Source organism: Protopterus annectens, chromosome 13.part0 (assembly GCF_019279795.1).
Source record: "Protopterus annectens isolate FY-2018-M chromosome 13.part0, PAN1.0, whole genome shotgun sequence".
Lineage (NCBI taxonomy): Eukaryota > Metazoa > Chordata > Ceratodontiformes > Protopteridae > Protopterus > Protopterus annectens.
Genome location: NC_056747.1, coordinates 1,352,007,171 through 1,352,025,517, shown reverse-complemented (window position 1 = coordinate 1,352,025,517; position 18,347 = coordinate 1,352,007,171). Strand labels below are relative to the sequence as shown.

Genomic DNA, 18,347 nt, shown 5'->3' with positions numbered 1-18,347 from the left:
CATGCCCCCTCTCAAAACTGTAAGACTAAAGGCTAACTATGCTCCATGTCTAACTAAAGATACCAAGACTACAATGAAAGAGAGAGATCGGTCCTGGAGTCGATATCAAAAGAACAAAACTAGCAAACTGAGGCAAACCTTCCAAGAACTTCGCAACAAAGCCAAAAAATAAATCAAACTAGACAAAAGTAACTACTACAAACACATGCAGGAAAAATATGCCAATAACCCTAAGAAATGTTGGGCTACAATAAATGGAATAATCCACCCAAGTAAAGCCACTCCAACTCCAGTACTACCAAACAACCATGACAACATTCCCACACAATTTAACAAGTTCTTTACCGAAACAGTCCAAACCCTTGCAAATGCCCTCAAGACCACTAGTAACCCTATACCAGGTATTAACAAAACCCACCCTACTACTCGAAATAATATCGCCAACTTTTCCCTATACCCTGTACCCACTAAAGTAATTCCAAGCTCCTTAAGAAACTCAAACCAACCACACTAGCAGCTGACACCCTACCAGCCAAATTCCTTCAGATAGCAGCAGACGCCATAGCCTATCCCGTGTCCATCCTCATAAACAGGTCACTTCCAGAATTCAAAGTCCCCACCCTGTGGAAAACATCACATATTATTCCACTTCACAAAAGAGGCAACTCCTTAGAACTCACCAACTAGTGCCCAGTCACAATACTCGCCTCTATCCAAGATATTAGAGAGTTGTGCATTCCCAACTACTGCAGTACCGCTTACAAAATAACTTAATCTCCAAAACCCAGCACAGCTTTAGACCATCCCACAGCACCACCACAGCATTACTTTCATTAACAGATATAGTTACAAATAGTCCCTTGTTTCTATTTTGGTTATCTTCCATTTTCATAGACTTATCTAAAGCCTTTCACATGGTAGACCATAACATTCTTCTGCAAACTCTGTCTACCCTAAACCTAAGCCCCTCCACTATGTCAATGTTTACTAGCTACTTATCTCATCGGCAGCAGGCAGTCCTGTGGCATGGCTAGCTGTCCCTCAAGGATCCATCCTTGGCCTACTACTGTTCTCACTATTCACCAACCAAATCAATTCCGCCTCACTCGCAGCATCAGTAGTACAATACGCAGATGACACCACCCTTATAAGTGCTGCCCCCACCTTAAAGGAACTGAAAACTCTCACCCAAAACACTATAGCCGAAACATGGTTCACAAACATCAAACTTATTCTTAACCCCAAAAAAACTAAATGAATTATTTTTGGCCCAGGTCACCCCCCCCCCCCCATTCACTCCAAAGACAGCATTCAAATCACTCCAACTGCACATACTAAATAGGTGTAGAAATAGACAATAACCTCAAATTTGACTTCCATATAGCACAAACCATTGATCCAGCTATGGATCCAAGCTCTCAGCTCCTCCCTCACCCATATGGATCCCACCTCTGCCATATGTGCCTGCGATCTCAGTATTGCGGCATCAGCTCCAGATTGTGTTTTCAGCTCTCAGCTAAGTTCAGTTTTCCAGCTCAGTGGTGCTTGTAACCCAGTCAGAGATGGTGTGGTCTCTAAGTCCAGGGGGTGATCACGGAGCCTTTCTTGTCTTCCTCAGGTGTTTACCAGCTATGGCCTCTTGCTTGTCCCTCCTCTCGTGGTCCCCCCGGTCTACTCTCCATTACCACATCTTGCTGGAAAGCCAAGACGTGTGGAAGCCCCCACTTTTTGGACCCCTCCAGCTAAGCCCCAGCTGGCCTCGGTCCCAGGCTGACTAGGGCCCGGTCCAGGCCATGTTCTCGGCATTGAAGGGGCTTTGTGGGGGCCAAGTCCTCAGTCCATCTGAGAGCCCAGGTCGGATGATGGAAGGGAGGACGAGGACCGGTTTAGTCAGACCTTCAGTGGTTTGCGGACATCTAGCCACCGGTAAAGAGCAGCGCGCGATCTCTTGCTATGTGATGCTATAGCAGCCCAGGAGGAGGGTTGACCATGCCATCTCCCCAATGCCGGAGAGGGAATCCAAAGTGAGCACTACACCCGCCCACTGTCCCAAAGAAGCCCTATGTCGGGACTATAGGCTACTGGCATGCTCACCAAAGGTGCTACTACTCCGTCATTGCGCCTAGGGCCTAGGCGTCAAGCCGTGGAAGAAGCGCCGCCAGTTCTCCCAGAGCCCTTCACGAGAAGGGCGAAGGCATTGCCGCTTTCCCAGGGCAAGTTGGGGAAAGCGCTGTCTGCGGAATCCGATGGCGCTGCCACCGGCGAGGCCCTTCCGCTCCGTGAAATGGTCAGAAGACCAACAGAGGAACTAAGTGTCAGGCGTACTCATGACAGAAGAGCTTGTAATCCCCGCCTGCTCAGGACAACCAGTCCTCGGTGGGCAGCGCCCTAAAGCGGGGGCTCCCAGGAACCAGGTTGGCCCGCCGAAGAGGGTCCTTCCGCGCCAGAGCGACTGGAGGGAGAACCCCCCTCCAGGAGGGCGGGGGGCTCTCTCTCGGGGCACTAAGCCGCATTCTGAGCGGAGGACGCAGTCAGATGGAGGGTTGCTCCCTGCCCCAGCAGGGAGGCAGTCGGGGCCGCTCCGTCACCAGCCACCTCCAGAGTACCTTCGAATCCCTCCACCCCTTCTGATGCTCCGGTGATATCCGCCCCCCCTGCGGTCCTCGGATTGGCGGCTCAGCCCGTCCCAGACCAGAAGGATCTCCCAGCCCCCTCAGGCATCCCATTTTGTGGATCATCAAAAGATCCAGGGATCTTTGGAGTGCCAAAAAGCGGGGGATCTGAACCTGGCGGTTCCCTTTTCTCTCTCCAAGGCGGGAAGTCTACGAAGGAAGACCGGAAATATCCACTCTCCCCTATTCCCCCCCCTTCTGGGAGAAAATCACTGGATGTGCTCCATTACTACTAAAGCAATTACTACCTCCATAAGAATGGGGGCCAGAGGACCTTAGTCCCTGGTCCTTCCTTCCAGTCACTATCCGGGTCAGCACTCTTCTGTGGGACCAATCCACCACAGTCCCGTCACCTTCACTGCAGGGGCTAGGTGCCCACCTACCACTTCAGGCAGTACAGGTGGTAGTCTTTCACCTGCTGGGGCCCTTGCAACCCCAGCAAGGCATCTACTACTATTGCTTCCTGGACCAGTCTCAAGCTCTTGCTCCCAGTAGGCGCACCTAGCACTTACAAAAATCATCCCTTTCTCCGCGTGGTTCACTTCATAGATTTAGGTAAAGCCTTCCTCACAAGGCAAGAGTTCAAAACTCCTTTAGACACCTTAGGTGCCACTCTACTTTCCTGGATTCCGACGGAGTTGCTCAGTTCCACTGAGTTGGTCCTCAGGCATCTAGGGCTGCGGTGCTAGCTTATCTGACTTTCCTCAGGGCAGGTTGGTCCTACCAGCCTCTCAGAGTGAGGCTCCTGCGTATCTACTTGGTCCTATGCATCTCTTCCGGATCATCATCCTCCTAAGGCTTCTCCCATTCACCTCTCTGTGGTGATGCTCTTCACTCTTCCTCTCTCCGCGTTCAGGCCGTGCTGCCTGTAGCCCTCCCGCCGCCCGGTGGCAGCCTCGCCTCCGCCTCCGGTGGGGGAGCATTGCAGGCGGACCGTCCAAGGCCGTGGTGACCTTCGGAGATATCAGCTGCGCATAGGGGATTTTGCAGTAGGAACCCATTCATAAGCGTTGCCGTCGCCCTCTCCAGCCCTCTTCCCGCATTCAATTTCATCGGACGCATCCTCGACAACATGGTATCAAGGAAAAACAAGGAGGAAGGTCGGAGGAACTTTGTATCGAGAAGCAAGGAGAGAGTGAATGAATGCCTCTCATCCACCGCTCTCCACCTCACTTAGCAGCATAGATCGGCACATTCTCATCTGGCGGATAGCGCAATTCGAACCAGGTTCACCCCCTTGCAGTGGTCTCTCAAGAGTTTGGGAACGGGCCATATCCACCAACCATCCACGGTTCTCGCCTAGATCTTTTTGCCTTTCCCTCTCTCACCAAGCTCAGTCGCACGGACACTTTTGGCCTCCGAGCCTTCTCAAGAAGGTGCAAAAGGTGCTCTGGGCCACTTTTCGGGCAGGATACCCTGGTCAGGCAGTCCTCAAACAGTTCTGCCTCTTCCGTTCGCCTCTCGGCTTATCCTGATCCAGAATGAGATGGTCGGATGGCAGAACTTCTCTCGATTTTTCTGCAAATCCCCCTCCCCCCCTTCCCTAAGGCTTCACTCACCTCAGATCCCCTTCCTCAGGATCCTCTCATCTCATCCATCCCATCTCATTCCTCACATTCTTATCTTCTCCCTCGGTCTGCTCCCTAGAAGCACTCCACTTCCAGTCTCCAGTTCCGATCTTTGATGTATTTCCCACATCTGGAAGTCCCTATTCCCTGAATCCCTGTGGCAGCTCCATAGGGTATCCCAGTGAATAGGGTTGCACCATGCAACCCCTTTGTTTTTCTTTGTGAGGCTGGTGGGCCTGTGGCAGCTCACAGTTCCTCTCCTCCTTGAGTTCTTAAGTGTTCTTTCCTTTTTCGCAGTGGTATCTCTTACATTCCACGCAACCAGTACAAGCAATTTCAACAACTCTATACAATCATGACTGTCTCCAATCCGATGATTCCAGTCATGTGTATTTTTTTTCCTTAAAGGTACTTTTCCTCTCAAGGCCCTCTGTAAAACAAGCGGTTCCCTCCTGGGACCTTTTCATGTTCTCAAGGCCTTGGCCACCCCCCCTTCTACGGGACTACCTCTGTTCTCAAGCGACATTCTTGGGGAGCTGCACTTAGTTCTCAGTAGTAGCCATTACTTAAGATCAAGACCCAGACAGGCTCAAAGCTAAACCTGCTTATCCGCCCTTTCGAGTCTTTTTGTCGGCCTCAGGACCAACCGTCTTTCTTCCTCCTTACAAGCATAGATAGCTAATCCAGCAAGCATTAATTTCTCCCTTAACTCTTCTGTTTCTATGAAAACTTTATGATGAAAGGGTCCTTTAAAGTTGTTCACCAGCAACTATTTTTTAATACACAACAAGACTGACTGGGGGCTTAGGCAAACACCAGTTGTTCATTGTTGTTGCTAAATTTATTTTGGCATTAAAAATTTAATTTAAGTCTCACTCAATTTCTGGTGCTCACAGCTGCTGGATTTCACAATGCTTCTTATTGGATTTGAAAGGTCTGCGAAGAGCACGGACTGTGTTCAACCCGGTCAGTTCCGGTCTCAGCCTCTGCCAAAGAGGCAGGCCTCCTCTAGACTTCCTTTGGACCTTTATGTCAGCAGCTTCATCTCTTTTTTTCTCCCACTACAAGTTGGATCTGCTGTTGATCCTCTTGAGAGTAGGGTGACTCCCACAGCATGACGTGCTCGAATATCGCCTTCCATGATGGGCCTTCAAGATTCCAGGTAGCTGGGAGGTTGTCTCACAAACTGAACAGCCTACTTCATCTCTTAGATGTTAGTACTAGAAGTAGTTAAGCAGCTCATTTCATAATCTGAGGTGTATTCATTTGTATCTGCTCCATCCCGCCTCCCTTCCCTTTCTTCCTCTGCATATGTTGTGTTGCCCCTTTGGTGTTCTTGCTTTTGCTTTAAACCTCCCTGAGGTCGTGAGATGGAGGCAGGAGCGATATGGAGTGAGTGAGGGGAGAGCTGATGCGGCACTGGATCCAAGTAAACCATACGTATGACCGGGATACATCGGATCCATAACCCCACAGTTGCAGACAAAAAATACACCTACTCAGAGATGGCGTTATGGTGTGAGTTACAACTCTAATTTATCTTTCCGCTTTTTCCTGGTAAGGGGTCGCCACAGCGGAGCTCTGCTCCGCTAATGATTGGCAGTAGATTTTTTACGAAATGCCGAGGTACCAGCTCGACGCCCAACCTTCAACGAAGGCATGCCTATTTACACACGCATGTCTTTCGAACGCTACCCAACCGCGGGGAGGATATGCAGACTCCACACAGAAGGCACTCCCAAGCCAAGAATCGAACGAGAGAACTTCTTGCTGTGAGGTAACAATGCTACCGCTGTACCACCATAGCACAAACCATTAAGAAAGGTAATAAAAAACTAGGACTTTTCTATAGGAACAAACATTTTATCACAAAACAAACCAAAGCTACTATTGCAAGAACTCATCTCTTATCCATCCTTCTCTATGCCTCTCCCATCCTTACCAATCTCTGCCAGAGTGATCTGAACAAAATGGAATCTTGTTATAACAAAATAGCCAAGTTCGCTACTGAAACCTCATACAAATCCCACCACTGTCTCACCCTTAACCAACTCAGTTGGCTCAAGCTACCGCAGCTACTTCTGTTTAATCAACTCACAACAGCATATAATCTCTTCTACCTTCCAGAAAAAAACCCTGCACTTCAAAATATAATTAACCCCCCCATCCCTACTAGAGCCTAACGATCTAGTTCTCCGAACCTAATAAGCATTATCAGACGCAAAAATGATGCTGGCAAATCTCTCTCTGCCTGCACTATTGCCAAAATCTGGAACTGACTACCTAGCCAGATAACCTCCACTATTCAATTTAAGAAACTCCTGAGAATCCCCTTCTCAAACAATTGGCTTTGTTCATGCTGCTACTCTGGTTAATTTGCAACAGTACCATCTTCAAGGATTCTACTAAAGGTCCCCTAATTCCTTTCACTGTAAAGCTTAATAATCACTGGTTATTCTTGTAACAAAAATACTGAGAATACTCTTATTTTAGACAGACAAAAAAATTGTTTTTATGTTCATATTTTTATATTCTATATTAACCCTATTATTGGATTACTGTATAATCTTAACCTGTTGACTTTACTAAATGAATTGTTAAACTATACCTGACTTATGTTTCCATTGAACCTCTATCTCTGTATGATATTCTATTGAAATTTCTTGTATGTCATGATGGAGCTTTTCTCCCCGGGCCTCTGCTGAAAATGGATATGTGTCCAGTCGGACTTTCCCAGTTAACAAATGTAAACTAAAAAAAAATAGGAGGCCAGTTAACAGCTGAGTTAGCCTCCTTCAGTGCCTGTTGCATTCTGTGTGTTGTTCCTGCTCCATTGTCAGATGATATATTGAGAGGTTGGTAAGGCCTTGCTTAATAAGTGCATTCTTTTTAAGCCCACCTCTCAGAGAAGAACCTGTTGCCCGTTGGGATTTGAATTTCTTGCTGGACAATATGCCACCATCTCCCTTTGAACCAGCGGCCAACACTCAAGCACTTGTCTTGGCACACTCTTTCTAGTAAGTTGTATGAGGTGAAAGATTTCAGAACTTGAATTCCTTTTTTTCTATGCCTCAGTATATATAGTATACATAAGGATCTCATGTTTATGCAGTGATATTCTGTCTTCATGTTCATGGTTGTCCACAGAGGGTTACCCCAATCAGTCTGTCTCCCAACAGGGGGAATTTTTTTTTATTTATTGTGTGGGCATACTCCACCAACTATGATTTTAATCTTAACAGAAGTAAGCATATTAAAAGGAATGATCAACTTTTTATCTCCTTTGCTATAGGCAAAGTATGTTGGTGTACAGTGTTACTTGTCCAAGTGACTTTTAGACTTTTACATGAAGTATAACAAAACCGTACCAGGTGCATCAAAATCTCATCCTGCTAAGATCCACTTTTTCAGGAATTCTGATGATAATTGTGAGGCTGTGGTGGGGTTTTGCTGCATAACTGGCTGTGGCGTGACGTTCACTGCATATCTTCATAAGATATGAAGCGGAGTGTGACCTCAAGAGTCCCATGTCCATCTGCTGTTTGTGATATTCTGTCTTGAGGTCACCAAAGAGGAGAAGGAGCAACACTGTTCTGTTCAAGTGAGCAAACTAGATCTTGTAAGATAGGAAAGTTGTGGGCTGATCATAGCATTACATTTTCATGATCCGTGTCTGTTGACGTCAGCATGCACAGCTGCTAACTGCCCTTACTAAAGAGAGGTTTCTGTGCAGAAGGATCTGGAGGAAAGCCACTGACGGACGTAAAGTTATGCAGATGTTTGCTGCATAAAGGGACAGTCTCTATCTGGAGATATGTGGGGGCATGGTGCATTTTGGGAGCTACTGGAGGAGCCTTAAATCTGCCAAGCAGTAGCTGTCTGCAGCTAACCACTCCTGCTGTTAAAGGTGAGTGGGCATGCATCATGAAGGTCTGATGGTATGGTAAGAACATACTGTTCATTTTCTGCTTCTGATCGAAAGTGCTGTTGTGGCAAATTGTTCCCAACGTTTTTATGCAAACTGCTCCATCACTGGTGAATACATATTTATATTCAGTTTGCCAAATTACTGAACATGTTTTTCATTTGGGACTCAGAACTGGACATATTTGGTCCTGGGCTTATGTGAATACTGATGTTGCATACATACCTAGTTTATTTTATCTCCTTTCTCATTTGTAGGGTGTATGTACAGAGGCTGGCATGTATGCTTTAAGAGAAAGGAGAGTTCATGTTACACAGGAGGACTTCGAAATGGCAGTGGCTAAGGTAAGACCTGACCAGTAAACTGTATACTTTAAGATGAGTAACACATGGCCGCCACAAGTTCAAGCCTGAGACTACTGGATTAGTTTTGTGTACATTTCTGAATGCACAGTTGAGCCAAGTACATGTACATATTCTGCCTTTGCATTCTTGTAGCTTGATTTCCTATGGAACAGTAAGGCTAGATACTGAATCCCACCACCTCAGAAATTAAATAAGTTCAACAAAACCAGCATCATTTTTAATCTGCTGTTAATGTTTTTGCTGGAAGGTGCATACTTGTACCCTTCTTTGTATGTACAGCTTCAAGACAAGACCCGAGAAAATATTAATAAGCAAGCAAATGTATATCCGTTTTATTTATTAACCATGTCAGCTTTATTTGTTTATTTTGTAAATCAGGTTGTCCATACTGAGTAAAGCCAATTTACAAGAGGAGGCCCATGGAGAAAGTCTCCAAAACACACAAAAAATATATAGTGATACAAGTCCCTGTAGCATGTAGTTAGTTGGAACTTTGGTAAAATGCATAAAAATTATGTTTCATGAAAATTACAGGTATTGACTGAGAATATGTATGATAAAACAAAAAGAATAAGGCACACAAGACAAAAGGAAAGCATAATATGTAACAAGGAACACACACGTATTGGGCTAACTGTTCATAAAATAATGCCTTCAGACTACACGAGACAAAAAAGAAAGCATAATATGTAACAAGGAACACACACGTATGGGCTGACTGTTCATAAAATAATGCCTTGAGGCTATCTTGGATGGCTCGACTCCAGACAGTAGAGGAGTGTGAAGGTAGTGATTTGTAGAAGTACATCCCTGCAAAAGTGTTCATTCATTTGGTTATATTTCTGATCACAAATACATTTTCCTGATTGGAATTTGTTTCTGTATCATTTGCCATCTTCTTCCCTGGCCTGCACTGAAGTTGGGCTCCTACCCAGTCAGACTTTCCCAGTAATCAAATGTCAGTAGATATCAATAAATAGTGCAGAAAGTTAAGTCTTTCCAATGGTGATAATGAGTTGATTTTTGATGCATGTGTAATTAATGGTGCTGCTTCCGATAGTTAATGCAAATGACGTAGTGCTCCATGAGCAAATTTACAGAGATAATTTAGTTTCTGTTTTGCAATGAACCAAGTGTCTTAAAACATTCATAATTCGATGTTTACGCTACACAGAGACAATGCTGATCCATACAAGAGATGGGGAATACATTGTGCTTCATTGGAGCCATTCGGTATACAGAGTTTGAGTTGTGTTTTGTGTAGGTAGTCCAGGGAGAGTCAGTGAAATGGAGCAGTAACTAGAGTTAAAGTCATGGCCTAGTGAAGACTGACCCAGAAGTAATTCGTCCAGTAAAAGGATCAAGAAAATGGCTAAAATTAGTCGCACATAAGGTTGAAAATGCAGATTTGTAGAAGTAGTTTGAAATATTGTAAAGGTAATGTTTGCTGTTTTTTGTTATAACAAGGGTATTAATTTTTTGAAGAAAGTAATATTGAATCTGGTTAGCAGTGGTCCATCCTCAGAAACAGTCAATACTATGGCCACAGGCATTTGGAGAGCACTGCAGAAAGGGCCATTTCATATCATGTAGTGCGCCACTGTGACTAGTCTCTCCAGATTGATGTTGCCACACTTCAGCTCAGACAAATTCTAAAAATGGCCCCCAGACTGCTTTTCATATTTAAAAGGCTTTTTTTCTGTCATTTTATGACTGATGTTATTTAATTCCAGTATCGAGTTGCTGTATTTTTCTCATTTACCTTTTGTAGACTTTTTATTTTGCTCTGTCTTTTTGTTACTTTTTATTTTGCTCTGTCTTTTTGTTACTTTTTATTTTGATCTGTCTTTTTGTTACTTTTTATTTTGATCTGTCTTTTTGTTACTTTTTATTTTGCTCTGTCTTTTTGTTACTTTTTATTTTGCTCTGTCTTTGTTACTTTTTATTTTGCTCTGTCTTTGTTACTTTTTATTTTGATCTGTCTTTGTTACTTTTTATTTTGATCTGTCTTTTTGTTACTTTTTATTTTGCTCTGTCTGTTACTTTTTATTTTGCTCTGTCTTTTTGTTACTTTTTATTTTGCTCTGTCTTTTTGTTACTTTTTATTTTGCTCTGTCTTTGTTACTTTTTATTTTGCTCTGTCTTTTTGTTACTTTTTATTTTGCTCTGTCTTTTTGTTTCTCCTTTGTTTGTGTAAGTTTGGACAGCAACTGCATTACCAAAATGGACTATTTCAAGATGGGTCCCTGTGGGAAGAAAATTCCTGTCCAGGAACACTTTAACCAGGTTTCAGATTGTTTGGGTGAAAATCAGAAAAAGTTTTATTTGAAAAAAAGTTTAATTTCCCTGTAATTTGACATTGACAGGAACAGCTAAGATTAAATTTGAAGAAGACTGTTCAGTCTGTTTCACCCCAGTTAGGAGGATCCTCCACCTTCAAAGATAACCCAGACATTCACCTCAGGTAACCTCTTATTCTGATAATGAAGAAGAGGGATGCCCAAATGACCCAAGATTTTCCCTATTTACTCTTCCTGTCCAGTATCTACTGACAGAAGGATATGGAGACCACTGTTAAAATGGTTCCTACCCAGATTGTAGTAAAGGCTTTTTCAACCTTGTTTCAAATATCTGAGACCCAGTTTGACAAATGTATCTGATCCTGGATGAGACAAACGAGTTTCTGTAATTTTGTAGTAGAAGCATTTGACACCGAGGTAAGCCTTTGACCTCTGTCATTGTAGATGTTGACGATGACTGTTGTAATGGTTGTCCTCAAGGCCCATACAGGACTTTTTAGGTACCCCTTCCCTTACCGTATCTGTTGGGGACAATGGGATACACTTCTCTTTTTCTCTGAGAAACCATAAGCACCTAATTTATACTTGCTTATCCCACACTTCTTTTCAGTACTGAGAACACTAGCTGTGGACCCTTACTGTGCCTGTAGTGATGTCATGTAGCACATTTGTCGTCAAAGATTTGACATCAGTCTGCACTTTGATAGTATGAACCTCTGTGCTTTCAACCTTAACATTCTAACCTCTGTTGGAATTGTTCTGTGCTCAGGGTGTTTGTGCCAACGGCAGCCTCTGCTTTTGTTAGTACCAGTATCACAACCCTCCCTCCTGACACCAAAGTGCTTGACTTGTGCCATCCCAAAACATATTTGGCCCTTGATGTCCATCTCAGTAGTATCCAGCAACCATAATGGGTATGTTATCACCTGACACCATACTGTAATTTGATGCTGGCATTCTCAGTGCTACCAGAAAGTCCCACAAATAAGCCTACATCATTGCAACCAGTCATTCAGCAGGAAAGAGACCCCCATAGCTTTTTAAAGCTCCCCAAGACAGGTGGAGCTTACTAACATACATCTCCAGAGAGTCCCATAAAGGCCACATGTAGAAAGATGCCTTTTAACACATCTAAGTCACTAGCTACTGGTCTTGATAAGGGGGAGGATGCTAGTTCCGTTGCATTCTCTTGGTGATAAGGAGGAGGATGCTAATTCCATCACACTCTCCTGGTGATTCCAAGTTTGAGGAAGCTGGAAATACCTCAGAAGAGGAACATCCTCCAACAACCCAGCATCTTCCCTGTAGGGCATACTGCAGGAGGCCTTCAGGTTTAACCTACAAACATCTTGGGAGTCCCCTATCTGGCAGATAGTAAAATAAAAACTGTTGGTGTGGCATGAATGTGATAGCTCATGCACCTAAAAAGCAGACAATCTTTTAGTCTCCCATAGATTGGAGTTTTTGTTCAAAGACTTCCAAACCAGGCACACTAGTTCAGCAGCTGTTGTTAAGACAGCACCAACAGAACTGAGCTCAGTGGACCACCAGCCGTATAAGGAAGGTGGAGTGGTGGATTGTCTTGGGATGTGAGAGTGAGTCAGTCTCCCATATTTTGATGAAAGCACTTAGTTACGTGGTGTCATCTTGAGTAAAATATAGCAAAATGCTACCTAGTTGCTAGACGGACGTACCAAGGACAAGTTGAGTCAGCAACAGTCTCAGATGTGGGAAGCCTAGTTTGTGTTTTGCAGCATGCATGTGAGGGTTCATCCTGGGCTGTAAGATCTGGTTTAGCCATCCACCAGTGCACATGGCTTCATTCAACCAGTTTCACTAAAGAGAGCAAGGTGACCTTTGTTAGTTCCCCAATCCAAACACTGCTGTTTGTTTCTGCCGGAATTAAAGGCAGATCTTAAGAGCAAGAAAAAATACAGTGAAAAACCATTGCGTCTGTGCTGTGGATTTTAAATTTCTGCTCCCTTAGTGCATCTTCAAGTCTGATGTGGTTTAGGCATGGCACACAGCCACAGAAACAGCCTGGAAAGCATGTGAACTTCCAGAGCAGCTTTCAGAGGGGTCTTTGACCCAAAGAAAGGATCCAGGTTGATCATTAGTGCCATTGGTCGTCCATGGGTAGCCAGCAGAAAACCAGTGGCCTTGCCTAACTGTCTCCTTCAGGAGGCTGTTAGGCGGCATCTGTTCTATCACCATAACAATGATCACCAAAGACAGGTGAATCCAGATGGTCATGCCACTGTAGAAGCTTGTTATATTGTTGTTTCCATTATGTGAGCATAACATTAAATCCTACAAAGTCACAGCTAACACTTCTGCATCTTCTCACATTTATTGGCTGAGTCACATAGACTACGTCGTCTTCAAAACAGAATACATTTTCTTCAAAACAATAACCTCATTTCAGTCTTTGTCTTGGGGTGTTCGGTCTCATGACTTTATTTATTGCCATGTTTCCTTTACGCCAGATATCCAATGATAATTCTGCAGTAAACCTTACAGGTCCAGCAGTCACAAACTTTTGAGGATATTCTGTCATGAGATCCATGTCTCCTGAGTGTACATGTGCCTGTTGGCATGGTGTTAGGGATCTTGTCAGTTTCTCTCATTGGGTACCATTTTATTTATACACCTCAGTAGCTTCAGTCACCATGGATGTGTCATTCCAGTGGTTGAGTGAGCATTTCAACAGACAAACATTTCAGTGTGGCTGGACATTTTCTGAACCATCCCTTCATATCAGAATCTTGGAGTGGAGGGCAGGTCAACCTGCAGCCCTTACAAATCTCCTTTCTTCCTCAGGAGGTTATCACCTTACAGTCTTGATAATAGATACATCCTGCAGCCCTTACAAATCTCCTTTCTTCCTCAGGAGGTTACCACCTTACAGTCTTGATAATAGATACATCGTCAGGAAGAGAAAAAAATGATCTTGCCTTCTGGCAGCCTTCCTATGTTGGGAGGTTGAACGTCCTAGAGTGGGCCATATGCAGTATGGTAGGCAAACATCTGCAGAAACCTTCTCCTGCCTTGCAAGTGTTCCCCCAATTATTCAGTGCAGATATTTTTCAAAGGTTTGGGGAGGGGACCATGCTGCAACTTGTTTGCCATGATGTTCTTGGCTCCATAGGGGCTGTGCCTGATTTTTCTTCATACTTCCACATCATCGTTTGGGGGAGCCTCTGTTATTTAAAACTAGCAAGAGCACGGTTTAAGTCCATTGGGAAATGCACACCCAGATTTTTACTTCCTGCATCTAACTCATTGGCTTCTTCACTTCTGGTATTGACCAGTAATCCCACTTTTTCTTAACAGGTGAGCCAAACATTGTTGTCATTTCAGAAGCATAATAGAAGATAGACATACAATGACAAATGGACACTTTTTTTCAGTTTGAGGCACTATAGGATTAGAATCATTTTCAGCTCCTGCTGTTGCAGTCCTGGATTGTTTTGCACAAATTTTTGAATCCAGACTTAGCTGTTCTTCCTCTGAAGTCCATTTGGCTGCCATGTTAAACTTCCACCTCATTAAAGGTGTGTAAAAGGCTTTCTTAAGGGTACCTCCTTGCTGTGGCTTCTGCTGTGAGATCTTGTACTTCCTTGGGTCTTGCACGCTTTGTGCTAGAAAAATTGACCATGGCTTCCTTTGAACCTGCAGACTTCTTGAACTCTGAATCCTGTATTCCTTGTGACCAGGAGGGTCTCAAGTACAACAAGCCTTCCTGCAGAATCCCCATGTTTGTTTTTTCCTGCCGAATCCCCAAGTTTGTTTTTTTTTCCTGCAGAATCCCCATGTTTGTTTTTTTTCCTGCAGAATCCCCATGTTTGTTTTTTTCCTTAAAGTAGAATGTCACTCTATGCACTAAACGCAGAATCCCCATGTTTGTTTTTTTCCTGCAGAATCCCCATGTTTGTTTTTTCCTGTAGAATCCCCATGTTTTTTTTTCCTGCAGAATCCCCATGTTTGTTTTTTCCTTATGCACTAAACGCAGAATCCCCATGTTTGTTTTTTCCTTAAATTAGAACATCACTCTATGCACTAAACGCAGAATCCCCATGTTTGTGTTTTCCTGTAGAATCCCCATGTTTGTTTTTCCTGCAGAATCCCCATGTTTGTTTTTTCCTTAAAGTAGAACGTCACTCTATGCACTAAACGCAGAATCCCCATGTTTGTTTTTCCTTAAAGTAGAACGTCACTCGATGCACTAAACGCAGAATCCCCATGTTTGTTTTTTCCTTAAATTAGAACGTCACTCTATGCACTAAACGCAGAATCCCCATGTTTGTGTTTTCCTGTAGAATCCCCATGTTTGTTTTTCCTGCAGAATCCCCATGTTTGTTTTTTCCTGCAGAATCCCCATGTTTGTTTTTAGAACGTCACTCTATGCACTAAACGCAGAATCCCCATGTTTGTTTTTTCCTTAAATTAGAACGTCACTCTATGCACTAAACGCAGAATCCCCATGTTTGTGTTTTCCTGTAGAATCCCCATGTTTGTTTTTCCTGCAGAATCCCCATGTTTGTTTTTTCCTGCAGAATCCCCATGTTTGTTTTTTCCTTAAAGTAGAACGTCACTCTATGCACTAAACGCAGAATCCCCATGTTTGTTTTTCCTGCAGAATACCCGTGTTTGTTTTTTCCTTAAAGTAGAACGTCACTCTATGCACTAAACGCAGAATCCCCATGTTTGTTTTTCCTGCAGAATCCCCATGTTTGTTTTTTCCTTAAAGTAGAACGTCACTCTATGCACTAAACGCAGAATCCCCATGTTTGTTTTTCCTTAAAGTAGAACGTCACTCGCACTGAATTTCCCGTTATGCCGGTAGCTACTACGCATTGCATTTGTTCACCAGTCTCTTCCCCATTTTGTTCTGATTTTGGGATATATTTGCATGGATGTGCACCATCAACAGAGGTTTTGTTACATGAACAAATTGTGTGCATGAGGACAGTCCTGCAGTTTCTAAGGCTGGCTGAACTGGAGCTGCAGTTACCCCTGTAGCCGTTCTCAGGAATGCAGCTGGTGGTACTTGTGCAGCAGTTACCCCTGTAGCCGTTCTTAGGAATGCAGCTGGTGGTACTTGTGCAGCAGTTACCCCTGTAACTGATGTCCTTCAAGAATGCAACTGCAGTCCTGACATATGGGTTGTCCTGCCTCAGGCAGCCCTTCGGTCGGCCGGATTCCAAAGTCTGGGTCCGGCGTCAGCTGATGTCGCCTCTTCCCCGACGTCAGAGCGGCTGGGGTATAAAAGCATCAGTCGATGCCATCTTCTTCAGTCTTTCTTGCCGCGAGGTGCCCGAAGCAGAAGCAGTTCGCAAGTGCTGGTCAGACAGCTCCTGTGTTTTCAGTTACGAAGTCATCAAAAAGCTAAGTACCCCGTTGGGGAACCTTTTCTTGCCTCAACCGATGTCAGACAAAACTGCTAAAGTTAATAATTGCTTGTCTTGTGGTAAACAAATACCTCTTACGGACTTCCATTCTTACTGCCTTCCCTGCCTCGGCCCAGACCACGACGTCTCAGCCTGTGCTGCCTGTGCTTGCTTCAATAAGCGGACATTTAGGCACCGGGCAGAATTTGCTGAAGACTTTTTGGGGAAAATTACTCCTATATCATGCCGTCGGAACTACCGATAGCACATGTTTCCAAAAAACGGAAGGACCGGGACTGACATTCGCGGCCCGTGACTTCCACCGACACCACGCTAAAGCCTACCGCGAGTGCATCAGTCTCTTCGGAGGCGGTAATTCAACCGCTCCAGGCCAACGACACCGCTTTACCGCACACTTCGGTCCCGGAGGCTTTCCCGGTGCCGGTTGTTGATTTTCCTCCTGAAACCGAAGCCCAAGATTTGCCTGACACCATACCGGTGGACAAAGTTACTCCAGCACGTGGGGCAGCTAGGCCTCCTGTGCCTATGTCCATCAAGGCCTACACACGTGCTTAGGCTGCCAGCCAGGCTAAGTCTCGCCCTCCTAAATCCTTTTCACAGGGTCCCACTTCTGATAAACAGATCATGACTTTAGCTGCAGATCTAATTTCTTTATTCAGGGGCTGTCAGGCTCATCTGGACAGAAGTTCTCAGCCGCCTTCAGACAAAAGGCGTAGGGTTGAGCAGACAGATACCCTTTCCTCAGATGAAGCCTCTGATGAGTCAGGCCTTTCAGATTCCCAGGAAGAATCCTTCCCGGCCTACGAGGATTCTGATGCTGATGAATCCATTCCCTCTGCCTCTCCTCCTGAGGATATTTCCTTCGGGGAAATTCTCCACTCCATGAGAGAGCATTTTCAGTGGCAGGGCCAGGATTTCTCCGACTCCAGGAAAAGGCTTCGGACTTTCCTTAAGTTACCCCAGCACAGGCCTTTAGCTATTCCCCCACTCTGTTGATCTAGAAACTATTTCTCAAGGGCCCAAAGGAGTGGCCACTTCCACGGCCAAAAATCCTTTGCCTGCAGACAGGGAATCTAGGTCCCTGGAGAGGTGGGGTAAAAAAGTTTATACCTCAACCACCCTTGCCATGAGGGCTCTTAACTGTCTTTTTCATATGTTTCAGTATCAGGATTTCTTGATGGATGATTTGCAGAAAAAGTTAGCCTCTCCTGAGCCTTTAGATAGAAAGGCCTTGCAGGATTTGGTTCATAATACTCAGCAGGTTAGCAATCATTTTCTTCAGTGTGGTTATGATGCATTGGAAGCTTCACGTAGGGCAGCTATGACAGGGGCCGTCATACGTAGACATGCTTGGTTGAAAGAACAGACTTTGCCAGATCATGTTAAAGTAAAGCTTCTAGATGCACCTCTGGAAAAAGACAAGCTATTTGGTGCTAATGCACAGGGTGTGTTGAAATCAATTGAGGAAAAAGCTAAATCAGTACAAACAGTCAAAGATTTCCTCCAGGTTCAGCCACCAAGGTTCAGCAGGAATTGGCCTTCGAAGAATTGGTCCTTTCCAGACACAGACAAGTTTCAAAGGGGAAAAAACAGGCGTGCTCGAGGTAGAGGGCAATACCGAGGCTCCTACAGGGGCCGCCAATGGCAACCAACTAATCAGAGAAGTGACGCAGGGACTCCTACTGCTCCACAGGGACAATCACAATGACTTGACTTTGACACCGCCGACCAAGGCTCAAAGAGAAGCACATTTAGGTGGAAAATTATCTTTATTTTCAAACAATTGGCACGTTTTTACAAAGGACAAATGGATTTTGGACATAATAGACGAAGGTTACAGGTTCCACTTCCATACCTTACCAACAAGACAAGGCATGCCAAACCTGCCACAAAATCAAAGGGCAGAGGCACTCATACAAGTTTCAAAGCTGCTACAAATCAAAGCAATAGAAAAGGTTCCTCTTCAGGAACAAGGCCAGGGATTCAACTCAAGACTGTTCCTTGTTCCAAGAAAAGAAAAGCAATGGAGACCTATACTGGACTTGTCCGCTCTAAGCACTTTTCTCATTGTGCCAAAATTCAAAATGCTGACGTTACAGCAACTTC

At 44.5% G+C, this 18,347-nt stretch overlaps 1 protein-coding gene across 1 annotated transcript in view; it reads left to right on the top strand.

Annotated features, from left to right (window-relative positions):
• Positions 1-18,347, top strand: part of PSMC5 (proteasome 26S subunit, ATPase 5) — a 468,796-nt gene that overhangs the window by 409,020 nt on the left and 41,429 nt on the right. Inside the window, exon 11 of the mRNA XM_044055381.1 lies at positions 8,423-8,509. Within this exon, the coding sequence (XP_043911316.1) occupies positions 8,423-8,509 (87 nt within the window). The remainder of the gene's footprint in view (positions 1-8,422; positions 8,510-18,347) is intronic.